Below are 22,662 nucleotides of genomic sequence, written 5' to 3' on the forward strand. Positions count from 1 at the left end.
CTCCAGAAGTGATCAGTTGTGAGGTAGATTTGTTGCTATTGCTTTGGTTCGGTTTTGCTTCCTTTGGTGTTCTTTAAGTTATCACTATCATTACTAGTGACAGTCTGCCTAATTTGGTGGGTCAGAAATGCTTCATTTATGCTTATGCTGTTCATATGACTGTAATGATGTTTGATAGTAGTGGGGGTGTCAAAATTTTGCTGTTGGTCTTTACAGCATGTTTACAGACTCATCTTTTGAACATTCATTCCCCAGACAAGCAATCAGCCATTTCCCCACAGAGCTGTAGTAGTTAGCAATTACAGTCAAGGCATTATAGATTTGAATATATACTTATCTAGTTGTTATTTCTAAGCATTTGCAGAAGGCAGAACTAGAAAAGGTGCTTGCTTACCTTATAGGTTATTAGGGATTTATTTAGGTAATGTCAAGACAAAATATTATTTCACATTTATACTTCCAGTTTGAATCAAATAATTTTCACATACAAGATTAAAAGAAAGAAAACCTATTCCACTGCAAGAATCTGGACTCTTCTCTTCCTCTTTCTGTAAGCAGCCTCAGGTGACCTGTGAAAATGGTTCCCTGCTCTCTAGACCCAGAAACCCCTATAAAATCACTCAAATCAAGAACCGCAAATCTTTGTGTTTACTTTAAGAACACCTGTAAAACTTGCTAGGCCATCAAGGGTATGCATATCTGAAAAGCCATCAAGGGATAGATCCATTGGTTCTATCTGAGTCCGCATTATTTAATCATCTCTCAGTAAATAGAACCACCAGTGGCAAAGCAAGCCTTCAAAACTTGAGCCTTTTGGGGCCATATCAAAACCATAATACTGACCTCAAATTTAAGAGACTCAGAAAAATGTTGTGTTTCTTTGCAATTCCTTTTGTTTTTTATGGTATACCCCACTATTATAGCTTGATAGCTTGTAATATTCTTTTCTGTGTGGTTCTATTATAAACTGGGTAGATATATAAATTCACTTATTTTCATGCTAGGGATTGATTGCTTTAAATATATTTAAATAATACTTATTTTATAATTTGGTTAATTATCAACATAGTTCCAAAGGCGACTATTGCTGGGCATGTCTTTCTGTATGCTGTGAATGTATTGCTCTGATTGATTGATAAATAAAACGCTGATTGGCCAGTAGCCAGGCAAGAAGTATAGTATAGGTGGGATAAGCAGAGAGGAGAATTCTGGGAAGTGAAAGGCAGAGTCAGGAGATGCTGCCAGCCACCACTGCCATGAGAAGCAAGATGTGAAGGCAGAACTGGGAAAAGGTACCAAGCCACGTGGCTAAACATAAATAAGAATTAAGGGTTAATTTAAGATGTAAGATCTAACTAGCAAGAGGCCAAACAGCTTTAATTAATATAAGTGTCTGTGTGATTATTTGGGTCCGAGTGGCTGCAAGCTGGATGGGACCAGGAAAACTTCTGGCTACAAACTATACCAAAGAATACATATTTAAAGAACTTTAATTTCATACATGTTCCTTATCTCCTATTCCATTAGTCTCACCATGGATGATTATTTTTTAATTATTTTTATTTTGTGTATATGGGTGTTTTGCCTGCATGTATGTCTGTATCAGATCCCCAGGACTGTAATTACAGATGATTAATTTATTTAGTGGCATGTCTTTCCATTTTTCACAAAATAAACAAATGTGTATTTTATATGGTAAGTCTAGTAATGTTTAAGCTAAACACAAAAGAATTCTAGCTTATGATTCCTCACCACATTTTTAGAAAAACCTGAAGTCTGAATATATTTTGTCTCTTTCCCAATTTCTTTGGACATGTAGTTATTCACAACCTGTAAATGCCAATGTTGCTGTACTTAGTTCATATTCATTTGTTAGGAATACATGACTAAAGTAGGAAATTATAATCTAAAGTTACTAAGATAAAACTATAAAGCATAATTTTAGGGGAAATTTTCATAAAGCATGTATATACCATTATAGTCTCTAATAATACATCGTTTGTGTGTGTGTGTGTGTGTGTGTGTGTGTGTGTGTGTGTGTGTGTTCATGACTTAGTCTTGAAAAACTCAATAATGTAATTTTTTCCATAAGGTAAGATAAATGTTTATTTTTAAAAGATTAAAATACCATATGATTTGTTTGTGGTGTGGGAATGTTCAGTATGGATTGGGTCATTGAGTAGTTACTTGTTGCTAGCTGCTGTTTGTCTTTTTCTTTTATACAATGACTCACTAACAGCTCACCTCTGTCTCTACATCACAATTCTCATGCCTCTGCCTTTCAGTTTTTGAAATGCTAAGCTCATAGGCTTGTGCCACTATGCTCAGCTACTTTCTGCTGTCCCAAGTACTTTTATTAGCTATATAAAAGAGATTTATTTATAGGAAATTTTAAAAAAAAATAAAATCAGTTCTCAGTCTTCTGTTTAAGCCTGCTTTCTTGCATTGGAGTATATTCCTTTTTTTTCATGTGTGGGTTATTTGTTTATCCCTTTTATTATCAATCATCATCATAGGAACATTCATCAGCTTGATTTTGAATTTAAAATGACTCTTATGGCACTACAGTGTTTTAGATGCCTGATGAATAGAATTATGTGCTCAATTTCTATATTTTCCCTTATGATGCTATCTTTTAACATGCAACATTATTTGATAAATCTCCAGCCACTCTTAAGAAACCAAGTACTGTGGTTGGTTTATGGATATGGATATAAAATAAAATCTGAAATACCAAGGGTGGTATATGAACCATGGTGAAGCCTTGTTGCTCTGTCTCATCAAGGTTTTTCATGCTAGGACAGGAATCAAGAGCAGGACACAAACAATTGCAAATAAGCAACTTGACAAACTTGGTTAACTTCAAAGTGCAGTTGCTCATAGCTTGTCTTAGCCAGTAGAACTGACAACATGAGAGTCTTATTTTTAAATCTATTTTTGTTCTGATTTTAGCATGAATGTGTCTTTTCTCCCAAAGGTGTGTTATTCAATCAAAATATTTGTTGTGCCAAATTCCTTAGCACAATGTCTGATGTATAATAGGTACACAATAATTGTTGAACAAATGTCATACTGTGTAACAAATGTCATACTGTGTAAGGGATAACTTATATTCTGCTTTAGAAACTAAACATACCAGCTGCATTGTACACAGATAATAAATTGATTTCTTAAGAGAAAACAAATAAGGGCCAAGGGAAATGGCTCATTCAACAAGCACTTGCCCTGCAAGTCTGACAAGCTGAGCTCAGATCCCTAGCACCCACTTAAAAAGACAAGCAAATGAGCACATACCTGCAATTTCACTGCTAAGCAGGTTGCTGGCCCACCAGTCTAGACAATCAGTAACTTTCAGGTTCAATTAAAGAACCTTTCTCAAAAAGTAAGATGGAGGGCTGGGCGGTGGTGGTACATGCCTTTAAACCCAGCACTCAGGAAGCAGAGCCAGGTGGATCTCTGTGAGTTCGAGGCCAGCCTGGTCTACAGAGTGAGTTCTAGGACAGGCTCCCAAGCTACACAGAGAAACCCTGTCTCGAAAAAAGCAACAACAAAAAAAGAAGATAATTATAAATCTCTGTAATTCCAACAAATGAGAAAACTGCATCACTCATTATTTTGGAGGAAAATTTTTTAGAAAGCAAATTTAATTCTTTATGAACTTTTTTCAAAACTTTTGCACATTTTTAAAAGATTTATTAATTTTATGTATATGGGTGTTTTGCCTGCATGTATGTCATTGCACCACATATGTGCCTGGTGCTTGCATAGATCAGAAGAGGATACTAGATCCCATGGAATTGGAGTTGTGGACAGTTATGAGCCACTGTGTGAGTGCTGGGAATTGAACCCAGGTCCTCTGTAAGAACAGGTGCTCTTAGCCACTGAGCCATCACTCTAGACTCCTCTTCCCTAACTTTAATAAGAATTAACTTTTAGATATTCAATTTACATTTTAAAGCTGCTTAACTCTTCCTCATTAATCTGTAATTCTTTAATGTAGTGAATGCCTTGATTTAGCTAGTTTATGGGTCCATTGTGCCTATCTCGTTGTATTTTGAACAGATCGAGAAAGTTCAAGTGGTAGTACCACAGGGAAGTCCAGAAGACTAGAAAGTGTTAGATGGGAGAGTCATCTGTGGAGAAATAAGAAGTTTAGCTTGAGAGACCACCTACATTACAGTCATGTTTATCCTGAAAGTATTCCACGGAAATTTGTTTTGGAGCATGGAAAGTTTCTTGCCCAGCAGTATAATTCTCAACCTGCAAAATACATACCCCCAGAAGGAAGGCCCCCCAGACTTGATGAATTTCAGAGTGCACAAAGCCTTGGACATTTTGAAGTAACCATCCTAGGTAGGTGAACTGCTCTTCTATTATTCTTGAATACTATTAGTTTAATGTATTTACTTGTATTTATTTAATTATCTGTTTATCTATTTGTAATTTAATATATTTATTAAATAGAGTTAGAAGTTATACTTAAAAAATATAAGCACCCTCTCCTATACGTAAGTCCAAAGGGGAATTTCTGTTTGACTCAAACTAAATGAGGAGAGCACTAATTCTGAAATAAAGCTCAAGATTGTTGGCTTCTCAACACCAGCAAGTCCTTGGAAAATTTGGGGGAGATGAGAATGGGAACTAATGGAGCTTTCCTTTAACCATGACTATTGTTTGTTGACAATAGTCAACTATACAACTATTGTTTGTTGATCTTTCCATATAGAGTATTAGTGCTAATGGCCCTAACTTTTACCAGTGCAATTTTCCACCATTATTACCTTCTGCCCTTCTTTCCTGTTTCCTCACATGTAAATATGCATACTTGCAGTACAAGGTATAAATATCCATGGATAATGAGAGATCTAACTTTCAGATGGTCTTCAGTAGACCATGGTGCTTGATCTCGTCAGGTATTTTATCAAACTTAGTTTCATAACTTAGTTTTCATATCTAGGAAACAAAACTCAAGCCAAGATTTCCCATACGTCACATAAAGTAACCATAGAAACAAAGAGTCATAAAGAAACACAGAGACTAAATGTTTTTCTTCCTTTAGCATGCTACAGATTGATTGGAACAGATTGACTGTACGTCTCAGCTGACTCATATGTAATTGTCACTTTTTATTAGCTTTGGCTATGAGTCAGGTAAAAGCAAGAATAGGGTATGAGGAACACAAATTTGTCATTCTGCTCACCAGATTGAATCAATGTTAGAAGTGTGCTATTTTTATATAAATGTTATCTTACCTGTTTTCAAGGATGGTTTAGAGTTGAAAGATGAGGCATTTATGAATTTTAAAGGAAAGATAGAATGTAGGTGTCAGTAGGTCCGTAAAGATAACCAATTTACTACCATTTGGCAGTAATTTTCCCTGAGCTTTCCGGCGTGGAGAAAGGACATTCTTTTATTTATTTGATTGCATATTCAATTTTAGAGGTAAAGAGAACTTATATGGCTTCAAGTCTCACACTCAGGCTGGGCAGAAAGCAGGCCATGATTAAAAATCAGATTTTCTGACTCTTGACCACTTTTGTTTTGGAGAAAACAAATATTCAATATTAGAATATTTTTTAATTCAAACAAAATTGAAGTCTAAATATACCATGTAAAGTTATTATACTATTAACACAGTTACAAATGAGCTTTTACCTTCAACTAGTTTTGATTTGCAAAGGTATGAAAGTATGTCTGAGATACTTGATTCCTACCTTAACCTTATAATATACATAATAACCTATAACAATGAGGCTTTATCTAAATAAATCTCACAAATGAGTATATTTTAACATGTTATTTTATAACCCATAAATTCTGCTCTTTAATGGTTAACTTAATACAGAGATAAAATGTATAGAGCTAAGATATGGTAATGGGTCTTTTGATTGTTAGACAACCTTGGTGAGAAGGTGCAGCCTATCAAAATCAATTTGAGTTTAGTTCCCAGTGTGTAAACTGGTTTTTACAGGTCTCAGAGTATTAGGCACACATTAGGATCAAACCAGGAAACTGAAAGTAGCAAACTATGCTAAGCTACTGAACATTTAATAATGTGTGATCTTTCACTCATAGGTTTGAACCATGAGATTGCAATTGATGTTGCATTCCTACCTATGTATTCTCCAGAAGATGTCCAGACATCTCAAATAGACACGTTTTTGACCTGCATGAATTACAGTTGTGTGTACCCACCAGAAGCACCTGGCAATGAAAGAGTGCCAGATCCCAAGGCAATTGCAGGTGACTGTTCCTTTGTTCAGAAAAAAAAATACTATAAATGATCCTAACCTTTTCTCAATGGTAGAATTTTTATTATTTAAACTACTGTAGTCTTAACTCATTTGCTAAGTGTACCCCATAAGAATTAAATGTGAGTCTTTTAAATAAATTATATAGCTTGTTTTCATTCCAGTGAGCCATAAAGAACATTTTATGCTTATAATTACTTCATCAGACTGACAGGGTATGTACATGAAGTAGTGTAAATCTTCCCTTTTGTCCTTTATACTTTTGCTGTATAATTGCCTCAAAGTATAATATGTTAGTAATGCACTGCAGTATAATTGTTTTCTCATAAATGTTTGGTTATTCAAGTGCTACCCATTCTATTCCTTCAAGCTGCTAAGACTATATGTGATCCCAATAGTGAAACTCTTCAGCTATTTATGTTGCTTCATACAATACCAAGTTTTCCATTCTATACTTATAAACTTAACTCTGCAATTGAAGTTGTCTTGTTCATTCTGGTGTTGTTTCTATTTCTTGAGCACATGGTAAAGCTTCTAGTCATTTTCATTGAGCTCAACAAGATAATGTATTTGAAATAGCATTTAAGAAAGCCATTTATTACAAGGTTCTGGTGGGTCTCTCCAAGCTGATGAAACTCTAGAATCTCTGTTGATTTGGAGCATGTCTTATGAACTTTACCTGATGGTGATGTTACTTGACACTCCTGGTTGTGCAAACTGAGTTTGAGTATCTAAATTTATGAGATTCAAGATTTTTTTTCCTATTTTAGCTTGCAATATCATTTTCTGTATCACAACCTCTTGGGCTTTCAGTGGTTCTAAATCTCCTTACTATCTGTATTCATATTCTTCTTTCATATCATATCTACTCTGTCATATGCTTGCTGGTATATTACATATACAGTTACTGATATACAATTGTAGGACAGAGTTCCCACTTATCTGCTCTTTGCTAGTGCCAGTATTCTTCCAGTCATCATTAGCATGGTCACATGAAAAATACCTGGTACCAGTCTGCTAAGTAGTTAATATTTGGACAAGAAGGACACAGATCACTAGAGGAGAAAAGTGAAGGAGTAGCTAAAAGCAAAGTGATTCATTGTGAGTGGAATATCACATTTTTATGATACAGCAGTATTAATGTTAGTGTTGATGTAATTTTGTGCTGATCAGTGTGTCTGGCCTTTCAGCTAAGCATCATAGAGAGCCTGTCAAAGTGAACACTGCTACCCTCTATTTATAGGTAACTACACTGAAATTCAGTGTCTCACCAGAGCTAGGATTCTGAAAGTTTGCCTGATTCCAAACTTTTCTATTCCTTTCACAATTCTAGAACGCAAGATCAAAATAGGCTTGGAGATATAAAACAGTGGCTTGTGGGGTAAAGCTCATGGGTCATCTTTTTTTTTTTTTGTTTTGTTTTGTTTTGTTTTTCGAGACAGGGTTTCTCTGTGTAGCTTTGCGCCTTTCCTGGAACTCACTTGGTAGTCCAGGCTGGCCTCGAACTCACAGAGATCCGCCTGGCTCTGCCTCCCGAGTGCTGGGATTAAAGGCGTGCGCCACCACCGCCCGGCTTCATGGGTCATCTTTTAAACACCATAAGCTACTCTCTTTTTAATCACAAAATCTATTCACATAAGTAATTTAAAATTCCTAACAGTTGCAGAAAAATCCTATGTAAAAGTGAAAATTCCCCTTCTTGTCTTCTCAGGTCCAGCCTTTCTCATTTATTTATGATATGTTTACTAATTACAATTTTCTATCAAATAAATGCATATAAGTTGAAATCTATAGACATAATTTTATAACCAGCACCACCTCCTGCCCCAAGTACACCTTGGACAACGTTCATACCTGTATAGCAAGAGCTACCTCATTCTTTTCAGAAACAACAAAATATTCTACTATGTGACTATACCAAAATTGCTTTAATGATTCCCCTATTGAAGGTTGTTTAAGACTAGTTCCAACCAGGCCAGGCATGTTGGCTAATGCATTTTACACCAAAACTCAGAAAGCTAAGGCCAGAGGAATTCTGTGGGTTTGAGGCAAGCATGTCTACATAGCAAATTTTAGGTCATCCAGTGCTAACAACCTTGTCTAAACAAAGTTTTCAAATGATTTTTCCTTTACCAATTAATACTGCACTTAGTATGCATGTGTATGTAGAAATGAAATTTTTATATACTTATACAAATGCATCTATAACATCAATTTCTAGAAGTCAGTGACTCAAAAGATATATCCATTGAAAATCATAGTGAATAGTATAAAATTTTCTTCCATATGGCTATATTAATTCAATACTGGCTCCCAAACAAGGATGATATTTCACTTACACCCTTGTGAAATCTAGGTATGGTTTTGTTGATATTTTGTCAACCTTTAGGCCAAAAGTAATATTATTTTGTTTTATGTTTCTTAATTATTTTGTTACATTTATTTATTTGTATGTGGCTTATCCCATGGCATGTAGGTGGAGGCTAGTTAGTTCTCTCTCCTTCCACCTTGTGGATTCCAGGGACGAAACACAAGTCATCAGATTTGACAGCAAGTGCATTTGTCCACTGAGCCATCTCTCTAGACCAGTATTTCTCTAGTATCTTAGAGCTTGAAATTCCTTGTGAGCCTTTGAGCTACCTCATTCTTTTCAGAAACAACAAAATATTCTACTGTGTGACTGTAACAAAATTTGTTTTAATGGTCCCCTATTGAAGAGTGTTTAAGACTGGTTCCTTTTCCAAGATTTCTGTGACATAATTATTAATTTAATTTTATAATAGAAGAGTCTTCTTAAATAGAAAATAATACTAATGTATTAGTGTTTTCTTTATATTAGCCACGATTCTAAGAGCTTCATATGTGTATAGAAGTCATTTGTTTGTTTATTTTTGTCTTTTCTAGAAACTTTACTGCTAGCGTTTTTTACAGTTTCCTACAAATATTATTTATCTTATTATTAACTTGTGGGTTGTCTTTTCACATTGAAAAATTACCCTTCATTGTATATTAAAAATACTTTTACCCAGTTTGACATTGATCAAGAGGGAGGCATGCCTTGGTATTTAAGTAATTTTATTCTTAATTGCTCAACTATATCATGATTCCTTTCTGGCTCCTCATCTTATGTCATGTTCAAAGGCATCACTAGTTTAAAACTATAAAAATGCACCCTTGTCCCAGGGAGATGGCCCAGTCAGTAAAGTGCTGGCTATACAAGTACGAGGACCTGAGTTCAGATCCCTAGAATCCAGGTAAAATCTAAGTTTGGCGACAGAGGCAGAGACAGGCAGGCAGATCCCTGGGTGCTTGGAGGCCAGCCAGGGGAAATGTTTAGCAAGTACCTGGCCCCAGTGAGAGACCCTCACAAGACACTTTGTCTCTAGATGAATGCCACCTAAGGTTGACCTCTAGCCTCCACACAAACATGCACATACATGCATGTGTATTTATGTATACCCAAATCATTGTTTGGGAGGGATTTTTATAGTTTTCTTTTTCCTCACACATATATTTTTATTGTGATCAAATGCCAGAAACTTAAGTTAAGCAGTAATTCTCATTTTCTCTTCTCCCAACCCCTTGGTAACCATTCCACTTTCTCTATGAATTTTCCTGTTAATTTCATTCAAATGAATTCATACAATATTTGCCCTATTGTTTTTGGCTGGTTTAACTTAGCATAACATTGTCAGGGTTCATCCATGTTAGAATATGTATCAGAATTTCATTTCTTTTTATGGCTGAATGATTGCTCATTGTATTATATATCACATTTTGTTTATCCATTCATCCGTTAAATTTCTAGAAATTTAGCTTATATAACTTTGGATATTGTAAATAATTCAGCTATGAGTGATCATCAATGTGGCTTCATTTTTACAGTTTAAATTTTTAATCCATTTAGAATTAATTCACATGGAGGGTGAGGTGGGGATCTAGCTTTATATTTTACAAATGATTAGCCAATTATCAAAAAACACTTAACAAATCTCACTAATATGAAAGCCTTCTTGGTATCATTTTAATCATGAAGTAGAAGGATATACATATGTACATATATATGTATATATACATGAAAGTATTATGTTAATGTATCCATTGGACAGCAGCATTGAACAGCAGTTCATAACTGTAGTGTAATACAGAAGAATTTTCACATATTTGGAAAACACTTTATTCTCTATGTAATGAGGGTTTCCCATATTGATTTTAGAGACAAGAATTACTGTACTGTATTATACAGTAGGTTGAACTGTGCTATAGTTATAAAGCAGCCCTAAAGTCACTGTGGCTGAACACAATTACAGTTTCTTTTTTGCTCAAGTGTAATGTAATCAGTCAGCAACTCCCTTCTCCTGAACCTAGCTTGTTTCTTTCTTGTTGCTAATCCAACAGGAGAAAGTGACTTCTAGAGTTGTTAAGGTAGAGATGGAAGACAAGTTTGTTTTTATTTACATTGGACAAGAAATAATGTATCACTCCAACTCATATTCCCTAAAGATACAATAGGATAAAAAGATAGATTGAATAATTAATAGTAATTAATTACATATAAAAATAAAATAACTAATCACTGTACTTCTTTAAAATCTAAGATATTTGTTTGTGACCTTGAAAATATGTAGATTTGTTTTACTCAATAAAAAAGAAAAGGAAAAAGAAAGAAAACCAAATATTCTAGGAAATGCATGTAAGAACATTATTGAGTGCATCTATTGATAGATGTGCTTTCTGTCTGGAGAAGTTTGGTAAATGCATATGATGAATTACAAAGAAGATTAGAGACATCATTAATATTTTTCCCCCTGGAGCTGAGGACCGAACTCAGGGCCTTGCGCTTGCTAGGCAAGCGCTCTACCACTGAGCTAAATCCCCAACCCGACATCATTAATATTGTAAGAAAAAGATCATCAGTTTGTGTGATTATAAATCCAAGTAGATCATCAGTTTGTGTGATTATAAATCCAAGTAAATATTTAACTATTTTACAATACTTACCATCTGTTTTTCACTTCTAGGTGATATTGTAAAAGCAGCAGCTGAACTGGATAGAGTCCACATCATCTGTATCTTGGATATCTGTAATTTGGGTAACAATAAAGTGGAAGTCTGTTTGCAGAGAATTTATACTCCAGAATAGGCTCCTTAAAGATTAGCAGACAAAATAATTACAGGGTATATATAGAATACTGCTTTAAAGAGAATCTGTTATTTTCTTGGTATTTTCATCAGAATATTACATGACCTTTAAAGTTAAGTGGTTTTCAGTTCATATTGTATTTGGTATTCTCACTTCATATTAGATTCATTATTGAAAAAAACCATCAAGACAGTTTTATGTCAGAAGTTACTTCACTTGTATGTGACTATTATCTTAATTTGTAACAATTTATGTTTTACTGTTCCTTTTGCAAAGTGTATTTTTATTCCAGCATCTCAGTGCAGTGCATCTTGGCTAACACAATTTAACATCTTCCTGATTTTATTCACATATGGTGATAAATCTTGCTTTACAAATTCAAGGACTGAATGATCATTCTCCTAAAGTGATCACCAAATTTATTATAAGCAAGGTAGTTTGAACCATGTCCAGAAACCCACACAGAGATTGTAATGATCCACTTGGCCCCCATCTCTACATTTGCTATAAAATGAGTATGTTGAATTAAGTTGTCATAAAAATTTTCAACCTTTTATTGTGATTTCCAATGCCTTGAAGTTTTAAGTATTTTGACCAGTATATAATGTTAAAGCCAGAGGCTACAGTATATATACATTCCTACTGTGTTCATTTGTAATTTCAGTATATGTGATGTGATTTTAGACAGTGAAATTTCATCTCACATTAATATCTGAAGTGCTTATATTAAAAGTAAAAGGACAGTAACTAAGGGAATTTTTTTTCAGTCTGATTCTCTACTATACTGTGTTTTAAAGGTAAATGGTCACTCTACCTTTGTAAAGACCTGTGTCTGACATCCATGTGGCTAAATAAATGAGCCTAAACAACTGTCAAATGAGATTAAATATTTCTATATCAAGATGAATCTGATTGTAGTTGAGATATAAACTCACAAGATTTCCTTATAGCCCTGTAATTTTGTGATGTCGTGTGCTATACAGTTTTAATGTGGTAGGCAGCCTACAAACTTAAAGGCATACTGTATTTTGTTCATAAAGGTGTTCAGTCTTCTTTATAACTGTATTGAATGGTTAATTAAAACTGTGAGTCCTTATATTACTAGTTTCAGAGTGGTATTAAATAAGTTAAAATGCAGTAACTTTTTTGGTCTCTTGTCTCATTTTGAACATAGTTATGTGTGTTTTCCATACTGAAGGGCTATATATTTGCTTGTAAGTGATCCAAGGTGATTTTCCCATGTAGGTTTGAAGACTGTTGTTTTTCAAGTTGAATTAGGGAATTGGGATTAACCTATTACAATTTTTAAAGGGCAATTTGATTTTAGAACCACATCCATAAGGGGGAATTGAAATAGCTGTTCATTGAAAGCAACAGACAAAGATATAAAAATGCTAAAGAGACATGATTTCTGTTCTTATATTGAATGGAAAATAAATATTCTTAAGTTTTTGGAGTTTTAAAAACAACTCCTAAAAATTTATATGCCAGGGGCTAGGGCTGGAGAGTTGGCTCTGGGGTTAAAAGCACTTGTTGCTTTTGCAAGATGACCTGGGTTTGGTTCCCAGAACCTATATGTTGATTCACAACCATATATAAATCCAGTTCCAGAGCAACTGACCCCCCATTCTTCTGACCTCTTTAGGTATTAGGCATGCATGTGGTACACATAAATATATGTAGGCAAACACTCGTACACATAAAATAGCATAAATGTTTTTGAAATTTATATTCTACTAATGTATCTATCCAAATTCAGAATTAAACATCTGTGTGCATACTTTTGGTTGTTGCAGAAGGTACATATTTACTATGGCATTTCCAAAGGAAAGTAGCAAACTACCATCAGAAGAATATTAATTTCAAATACACTAGTGTGAGGCCATCTTCCAAGAAACAAGTCAGTTGGTAAATGACAAAATGCTGTGTACTTAAGGACCATAGTCTTTCACTAGAATTTCTAATTTTGAATAACACATGAGAGATAGACATTAAAATATTTGGGTAACCATGATTAGAAGAAGTAAAGAGACAACTAGCCAAACTAGTGGAAACACATGAACTGTGGACCAATAGCTGAGGAGCCAGCATGGTATTGGACTAGCCCCTCTGGATAAGCAAGACAGTTGTTTAGCTTGAACTGTTTAGGCGGCCCCTAGGCAGTGGGATCGGGACCTGTCCCTAGTGCATGAGCCGGCTTTTTGGAGCCTAGTGCCTATGGTGAGACACTTTGCACAGCTTTGGTGCAGGGAGGAGGGGCTTGGACCTGCCTCAACTGAATGTACCAGAATTCTGCTGACTCCCCATGGAAGACCTTGCCTTGGAGGAGGTGGGAATGGGGGTTGAGTTGGGGGGGAAGGCTGGGGAGCAGAAGGAGGGAGGACAGGGAAATCTGTGGTTGGTTTGTAAAATGAATAGAAAAATCTCTTAATAAAAAATAAAATAAAATCCATATTTCTCAACATAATAATTATTGTTGTTGTTATTATTATTATTATTATTATTATTATTATTATTATTTGGGTAAGATAGTGAAGAGGTAACTTGAAAACATGTTCTCTGACAAATATATATTTAATTTAGTATGTTTATTAATTGTGTGGGGATGGGGAGAGGTATGGGCACATGTTAGTAAGGGAACCTGTAGCTGTAGAGTCCAGAAGAGAATACCAGATTCCCTAGACTGGAGTCACAGTCACAGTACAAAATATCTTTTGGTTTGTGGACTTAAAATACTTTGGGTATATGCCCTAGAGTGGTCTATATCTTGGTCATGATTGTTCTATTTTTATTGCTTTGGGAAGGCTCTATACAGATTTCCATATGGGCTGCACAAGTTTTATATTCTTACCAATAGTAAATAAGTAAATAAATTTCATGTTCATTGTCATCTCTCTTCTTGATGGTAGCCAGTGTGGCTGGGAGAAATGGAATCTCACAGTAGTTTTAATTTACGTTTTCTTGATGGCTATGGTCGACCAGCAATTTTGAGTATTCATTTGCCATTTCTGTTTCTTATTTTGAGAACTATCTATTCAGGTCATTTGATCATGTATGGGTTGGTTGATTTGGTGGGGTTTTTTTTGGTGTTTAATTTGAAATTCTTTATTTATCTTGAATATTAATCTTTTGTTAGCTGTATAGTTGGCAAAGACATTCTCCCATCATTAGGTTGTCTCTTTTTTTTAATGTTTATTTTACTGAAGTCATTTTGTAGTGTGTAGTTTGTAGATTTGTAGTTTGCTGTTTGTCTTTTTAGGTGCATTGAGTATCTTCTTCTTTCTCTCATAAGCATGAGTACCAAAGATTATGTAGGTAAATCAATGAGAGGTGAAGTGCATATCAACTAGACTGTCTTGTTTCAGTGATCAGCTGTTTTTAGTACAACACATTTAGGAGAAAATGTTTGAAAATAGGTAAAAATGAGATTTGGGGATTATGTGATGGTTTTATTGACTTAAGATTATATTTGAGTTTGTGTCGTCTACACATACACAAAAAAATCCACTTGATAAAAAACCTGTGCCATTTATTCTTATATTACTACTGCCTGAACTTTTTACTTGCCTTTATATTCTCTCTCTCTCTCTCTCTCTCTCTCTCTCTCTCTCTCTCTCTCTCTCTCTCTCTCTCTCGTGTGTGTGTGTGTGTGTGTGTGTGTGTGTGTGTGTGTGTGTGTGTGTGTGTGTGTGTGTAAGCATCTTTAAATCCAGCCACCACTCTGTTCCCAAATCCTTTGTGGGAGCTTGAGGAAATCTACTTAAACAAGTTGCAAACTAATGGACTCATCAAGTTCTATGAGTCCTTTCGCTTGTTAGTATGATTATTAGAACACTGAAAAGGTCTTTTAATTATAGCTATATGTTTCTAAAAATGTGGTTTTCTGTTAACATCTTACAAGTATTAAAATACCAGCTATAATAGCTCACTATAACCAAAAATAAGCATTAAAATCGCTTAATATAACTTGTTTTTATTGCAGTAGTATATACATACATGCATATATACATACATAATTTTGGTAAAAATATCAAGCAAATACTTTTTTCTAGTTTCAGACATATATAGTACTTTTTAGTAATTCCCAACCCTATGATTGACTCTCACCCTTTCTACCTCTTCTACTGAAGCCCTCCTTTCTAAGAAGTCCCCCTTCAACTTTCACATCTTATTTTGGATGTGACACACTGAATTAAAGTTGCTCCTATGAGCATGGATGGGAGGTTTTTTACTGGAAAATGGACTACTTTTCAGTGCCCAACTACTGGGAAAGGGTAGAACCTAATGCCCCAACACATGAAATATTGAAAGGCCCAGTCTTGTTCAGGTAATGACACAAACAACACTATTTTTGCTATTTTTAAATAATATTTTTGTATTCTTTGAAAGTTTCATACACATATACAATGTATTTTGACCATTACAGCTTCTTCTTGACCTTCCCCACAACATGTTTCCCTCTCAACTTCATGTAACTTTCATTATCATAGGTTTATCTTGTTAAATATTTTAAAAGTATTATAGGTAGATCTTAGTTCAACCTGCTTTTGTGTACAAATGGAGACAAAGGGTCCCAGATTTGTATTTGCACAAAAATGTGACATTAGTTGAAGAATTGGCATTTGTGAAAAGTGTAGTGTGTTGGATACTTCGTAAATACTTAGAATATCATGCTTAATACAAATAAGCATCAAAGTGTTGTGCAAAGCAAGGTCTCATGTATGTTAGGTTGGCTTCAAATTCAACACATAGTCAAGGATGACCTTGAAATTTGATCTTCCAGCCTCTACCTCCCAAGTGCTGGATTACAGAAAATGGACCACCGTACTGGATTCTGTGTAGTGCTGGAGATGAAACACAAGGCTCTGTGCATAGGAATTACCTGGAAGTGTTAATTCAATGGAGAAATCTGCACTAGAAGTGTAGCCCCGTCAGTGTCTGTCTACATGTACTGTGTGCTTAATTCCCAGCACCACAAAGCAAAGTAACATAAAATCAATATTTTTTCTTCCTCCATCTCCCCAGGTCCTGATGCAGGATGCTGGAGTGAGGGGGCTATGAATCATCATTCTAGTAACTTTCTAAAAGTTTCTATTCTAAGTGTTCCACAAACAAAACTCTAAAAACACTAAACAAGTGTTGAAGCTACTGATGCCTCCCCCACAAATTACTTTAAAAGTTAAAGTGAAAATTAAGTGTTTTTATTCCATGAATCTTACTCAACTAAAAAGCTTTAAGAGAAATTTAAAATTATCAAAGTTGTGACTGTAAAAACCATAAAAAGGAAAACATAAAAGCTCTCATATACAAGTTATACAGTTCTGATAATATATAAAGTCATGCATTTCAACCTCCAGATCGATTTAGCCTAAGAGTTTAGTGACATTGTCCTCAGTACAGCAGCACTGCCACAAAATGTTATGGGAGAGCTGTTGTTTGGAAGGCACATAATAATGTGACTTGTCCAGAAGCAAAATGCGGGTTGAAAGGAGTGTTTTAGGATCATTGGAACCCGACTTCTATCATATTTCACTAGCTTGTCATGAATCTATGTTTAAATGATTTCATGAGTTTTCCTGATAGAAAAGTTAGAATTAACTTTCTGGAAATTCATTATGTTGCATATTGAATGCTGATGTGAAATTTACCACTAATAATTGGCCATAAGAAAATTAGCTTGGGATAATGACATTAATAGTAATAGCTTTTCAGTCTTATCATTTCTGTTGTATTTAACACACCAAAATGGTAGTGTTCAAAGAAAAACTGTGAACAGCTTGTGTTTACTTTTGAATAGAACATAAGACCTGAGACCTTGACATTTTTTAATTCAATTGTAGTTATTAATTATAGTACGAATATGTTTACAACATTAGTATCTTAGACATACAAGAAAAGACAAAAAGAAGCACTTCCATTACTCCTGTCCGTCAACAGTATTTCCCATTTTCTGTTGGGCTGTTTGCTGGATTCCCCTGTCCTCCTGACTACTTACCTTGGACTTTGGACCGCCAGTGTAACTAGTTTCCTTTTGACCTGATAGCTTTCTGCTTCCTCCAACAGCCTGATACCTGTTTGTATAGATTGCTAACTCTTGGCCCAATGAGACTCCAGATATTTGTTTGTCTTGCCTGCTCATCTATTCCTTCAGCAGCCCTTAGCACACATTGTAATCTCCCCATCCCAGAAAATTGCCCAGACCCTATGATGTTCTGGCAATATGTGTGCAACTGCTGCCAGTGTCTACTGTAAGCCCAATTTAAAACCTTGCTTGAAACGAAGGCAGTGAAATAAAGCTTTCTATACATTTGGGGGAAAATGTAAAAGCTCTCAGTGTTTAAAATGAAGGCTTGAACACTCCTTTACAGAGTGTAAAACCTGAGGAGAAATAATGGAACCCAGCAGCCTTCAGATAACAATGAACAAATATTTGATTGTCTACCATGGGCAAGGCACTGTACTCAAAGAGATTGTGAACTACTAAAGTATGTTTACTTCTAACGAGTAAACGAGGTAACAGAGGCTATTCCTTGGGGAACCTCCTTAGAAAATAATTCACAAAATTGGAGAGGAAAAGGTAATAAAATCCTCTCTACTAGAGCCATAGCAATTAAAATTAGGAATTTTAACTTATTCCCAGCTCACCTGTTGATAGCATATTTCAGCAGGGCTTGGAAAACCAGTTTTGTGTTTTAAATATTCCAGGAGAGGTGACTTTCAGACTTGTCACGTGGGATTCCCGAGAGTCCAGTTCCTCATTCCAATCCACTCCGTGTTTATCAAAGTGCATTAGCTGGAACAGTAAGAAGGGAAAAATTCACTGCAGGAAGACATCCTATCCTGATGATATGTAGAATAAAATTGATAGTGTTAATTACTAAGATAGTCTTGTTAAAGTTTGTGTGTGTGTGCGTGTGTGTGTACAGTTGGAGGAGGGACAAGCAGAAGGGGATGTAGATAAAGTGAAAAAGAGCTGATGTATTCAGAGCTTATGTTGCTAGAGGTGAGATCAGTTACCTGCCTGCAACTGAAATTTCAAACTTCTGTTTAGAAGGGACATTAGTGGACAATGGTGACTGATAGTTGGAAATATCTGCAGACATCTTAAGTTTTTATGACCAAATGAACAAGAAATGAATTGGAAGACTAAGAACAGTTTTTTTCATTGCCTGGCAGTTTTTACCTTTTTACTTCAAAGTACAGCATCGTTTTCAATGAATGCCTATGTGACTGTGACTTACTTCAATGAAACCAGCAACTATACCAAGACAGAAACATGTGAGTGTGGTGTCTACGGATTAGCCTCACCAGTGGCTAATGCTATGGGAGTGGTGGGCATCCCTAAGAACAACAGTAACTACCAAGCTTGCGACTACCACACCGAATTTACTAACACTGATAAGCCCTGGATCGCGCTGATAGAAAGAGGTAATTGCACATTTTCTGAAAAAATTCGAACAGCGGGTAGAAAGAATGCTGATGCTGTTGTTATTTACAATGCTCCAGAGGCTGGCAACCAGACAATACAGATGGCAAATTTTGGTAAGTAATGACTGATTCCCTAAGAGAATTAATGTTTTCGTTTGCTTTAAAACTGTATTCCCTATCTAGAATTCATGTATGATCTGGCAAAGAAATTTAGTCTTACAATTTTACACTAAGTTTCCTGGCCCAACACAACCTGAAATTATTTTATTCTTAGTCAATATTTTGTAATTTGTTCCAATGCCAGAAACAACTAATGAAAGGATTCCTATTTTCAGGTTTGCATAGCTTTATTAGTTTCTTCGGCATGCATTGTGTAACTGCTTTTTAATATGCGGTGCCTTTACCACTGTCGACATTAAAATAACATTTTCATTTTGGGGTTATTTAAAATGTTTCCGTTGGATTCATTATCTCTGGACAATTGGTTGTATGTGTTTCTATGAAACTGTAAAACTGATCCATTTGTACTATTAGAGACTAACAAATTGTGAGCTGGTGAAACTGACAGAGAGGAGTCTCTGACCCTACTGTGTGCACGGAGATCTGAGTCTATCTAAGGGATGAATACATGCAAATGACTCCCTAAGAAATGTTTCCCATGAAAAAGTCCACAGCAGAAGAGTTCTTACCAAAACTAAAGATTTCCCTTGGAAAGGTGTCCTCATGAGTTCGTCAGTAAACCAAATTGTCTACTTTATCAACTGTGTAAGGGAAGGTACTTCTGGGAATTCATGTTTTCATTTTGAAAAAAAGAATGACACTTTAAAAGTAAATAGTTTTCAGGGACTGGAGAGATGGCTCAGTGGTTAACAGTTCAATTCCCAGAACATGACAGCTCACAACTGTCTATAATTCCAGTTACAGAGGATCTGTTGCCCTCACACAGACATACCTGCAGGCAAATCACCAATGAACATAAAATAAAAATAAATTAATTAAAAAACTTAAAACATAACAAAAAAGTCAATGATTTTCTAAAGCTGTGAAGAAGTAGACTTCAGAACCCAGTCATCTATACTGTGGGTGGGTATATGTATTTATTTACCCCAGACTTAGCCAGAGGGCCTATGAGAGAGGATTATTATTTCAGAGAAAGAGCTGTAAGCAAACGAATACAGTATTTTGTTGTTTATCATGGGCAAGAATTGTCTGTAAGAAAATTAATGCAATCCGATTTAAGCAGAATTCAGAACCATAAAAAGAAAACAATAAAACCTGGCTTAAAACATGGTAGTTTACTAACACTGTTAGGAAATTGAGCTGCTTCTTTCTCCGACTATAGGAAACTCAGGTGAAGAAGCATTTCAGCAGTACAAAATTTTTAAAATTACACCAGGACTCTATTTGCTGTGTTTTGTAATATGCCCTAGGCATTGCTAGGGATTCAGCTGAGCACATTTCTTTTTCAAGCTAAAACAATCTCATTAGCCTCCCCTGAATGTTCTTATACTTTTATAAGTCCTTTGATCTTATAGAAATAAATTAATGCAGCTTTCTGGTGAAGATTGGAGATTAAACATAGTCTGAAACAAACAAAAAAAATTACTCTCTTTTTATTCAAGCTTCAAGACCAGGGTGCTCTGGGTTTCTTTGGCTGTGCACAACCATAGTCTACTGTTGACTCTCCTCCTATTTTTAAAATACAAACAGTATCTAGTTAAATAGTAGTCCTAGTCTCAAAACTTTCTTTGCAAGTGTACAGTAGGGACTAACATTGGGTGAAATGTGAGTACCCCATTGCTGAATTTAAAATATTTACCAAGGGTTACTCATGGTAAATCTCTTCAAAAGGCCCGTGGACCATCATGTCAATATGTGGCTCTGAACAGACTTTTTAACAGGAAGCAGCCATACTTATATGATACATATATGAGCGACAATAATTTCTTAAAGGTCCACCATTAGCCCTGTTTGGAAATTAAGCACAGCAAGCCAAGTGCCATGATACACCCCTGATATCAGAACTGCTCAGGAAGCTGAGGCTCAAGAATGGAGAATTTGAGGGCAATATAGGAAATAAAGTGAGATCCCCATCTCAAAACACATATAAAATAAAATAAGCACACTTTATAAAGATAGCATAGAACCCAGGTGGCAGTGATACATGGCTATACTTCCAACACTTGCAAGGCTGAGGCAGGAGGATCATAAGTTCAGAGCTAGCCTGAACTACACAGTGAGATCCTGTCTCAAAAATGAGGGAAAGAGGAGAGGAAAAAAGAGAGAAGAAAGGAAGAAGAAATGAAGGGGAGGAGGAGAAAGAAATTGAGAATGATAAAATAGAAAATGAGTGAAGTGAGGCAGGACAGAGAAACACTACTGCAGTTAGATGTAAGAAGCTCTGCATTTCTGTTTATTGCACAGTGGGGACTTTAGATAGCAAGATGCAAAAGAAGAATATGTTTATGGTTTCACCATAAAGAAATGATCAGTGTTTAAGGAGTTAGAGATTTACCCATACTTATGTATGTATGTATGTATGTATGTATGTATGTACATCGAAACATCATAAATCACCACATTCATATGTACAACTTTTAAGCTTTTATATTTCAATTTAAATAACAACCTAAACAAGAAAAGGTACCAAAATCATAACTGTAGTAATTAACATTTATTGGCCTATAACAATACACCTGTACTTCATTCAACGAATATTGTACTTTTAACAATGAACCGTGTCAGCTGTGAATGATTAAACCTGTAACTTCAGCTTTGTCTTTACTAGTGTTGTCACTGTTAACTGGTCTAGCCTTGGATTTCTCCCTTCCTAGAAATGGCCCTCATACAGAAACTACTTGTGATGCAGTTGATAAATATAACACAGAGTGGTTATTTCACAACATAAGGAAAAGTGAGTTTGTACTTGCCATCTTTTCCTTAGTGTTTTGTTCTATTTGCTTTGCCACAAAGGATGGAGGAACAATTCACCCTACCACAAAAGCATGTAGTTTGACCTTCCACCACCTCGTGCTTCATCAAAGCTGGAGGCTACCATTTTAGAAAACCAATCTAGTCCCTGCAACCCATGCACCTGACCACTCACTCCTCCTTGGTTCCTCCTCCCTTCCTTCAGCTCGTTTCCCACTAGGACTGCCAAGTCCTACATCTTGAATAGTATATGGGAGGGTTTAGAGGGAGGAAAATAAATGGGGAAATGATGTAATTATATTATAATCTTAGAAATAAAATTTAAGAAGCCTTGTAGTTTAGATAAGATGTAGGGCTTATCACTCTTTTTTGTACAGCAAAAACCAAATGTGCACTTTTAGAAAACCATGGAGCATCTCAGTAAGACTAGGCATGCTTTAGGGAATTTAAAGAAGAAGGACATTGGCCAACCATCTTATGTGGTTTGAAATTTTGGCAATTCCCAGAATGTTGGGCTTTCAGTTCTAAAACCAGTAAGCTCTAGAGCAAAGCAGGACACATTGACCATGATATCTAGGTTTATTTTGGAGTTGTATGCTATCAGAAAGTCAGGAAAAGTCGTTGATGGTTTCTAAATAAGTTCTTTTATAAATGGCAAAGACCAGCCAGAGGCTAAAACCATCATTCATGAAAAAGTAATAGCCATTCACATTAGCTAGATAGGGGACTACTTAGTCATTTTTTTGTGGCTTTGACATCGTTCACATTTAGTCCATATTCATACATGATCACAATTTATTGCTACTGCCTTGATGCATCATGGTCACAGAATGACCTTCTCTGTTGCTGATACTCTATAAAATAATTTATCAGCAACAAGAAAAAGCCAAACTGCTAGTGCCATGCTAA

General features: G+C 35.4%; 2 protein-coding genes across 4 annotated transcripts in view; both read left to right on the forward strand.

Annotated features, from left to right (window-relative positions):
* Radx (RPA1 related single stranded DNA binding protein, X-linked) overlaps window positions 1–12,531 on the forward strand; it is a 78,615-nt gene extending 66,084 nt beyond the window's left edge. For all 3 annotated transcript variants that reach the window (XM_052736577.1, XM_052736581.1, XM_052736587.1), the window contains 3 exons: window positions 4,063–4,353; window positions 6,076–6,243; window positions 11,273–12,531. In XM_052736577.1, coding sequence (XP_052592537.1) covers window positions 4,063–4,353; window positions 6,076–6,243; window positions 11,273–11,394 — 581 coding nt within the window. In that variant the 3' untranslated portion in view covers window positions 11,395–12,531. The remainder of the gene's footprint in view (window positions 1–4,062; window positions 4,354–6,075; window positions 6,244–11,272) is intronic.
* A 5,996-nt stretch (window positions 12,532–18,527) lies between these two features.
* The window catches only part of Rnf128 (ring finger protein 128), a 109,443-nt gene continuing 105,308 nt past the window's right edge, over window positions 18,528–22,662 (forward strand). The window contains exon 1 of the mRNA XM_052736603.1: window positions 18,528–18,936. Coding sequence (XP_052592563.1) covers window positions 18,528–18,936 — 409 coding nt within the window. The remainder of the gene's footprint in view (window positions 18,937–22,662) is intronic.

Source organism: Peromyscus californicus, unplaced genomic scaffold (assembly GCF_007827085.1).
Source record: "Peromyscus californicus insignis strain IS unplaced genomic scaffold, ASM782708v3 Scaffold_10__1_contigs__length_136768540, whole genome shotgun sequence".
In the NCBI taxonomy this organism is placed as follows: domain Eukaryota; kingdom Metazoa; phylum Chordata; class Mammalia; order Rodentia; family Cricetidae; genus Peromyscus; species Peromyscus californicus.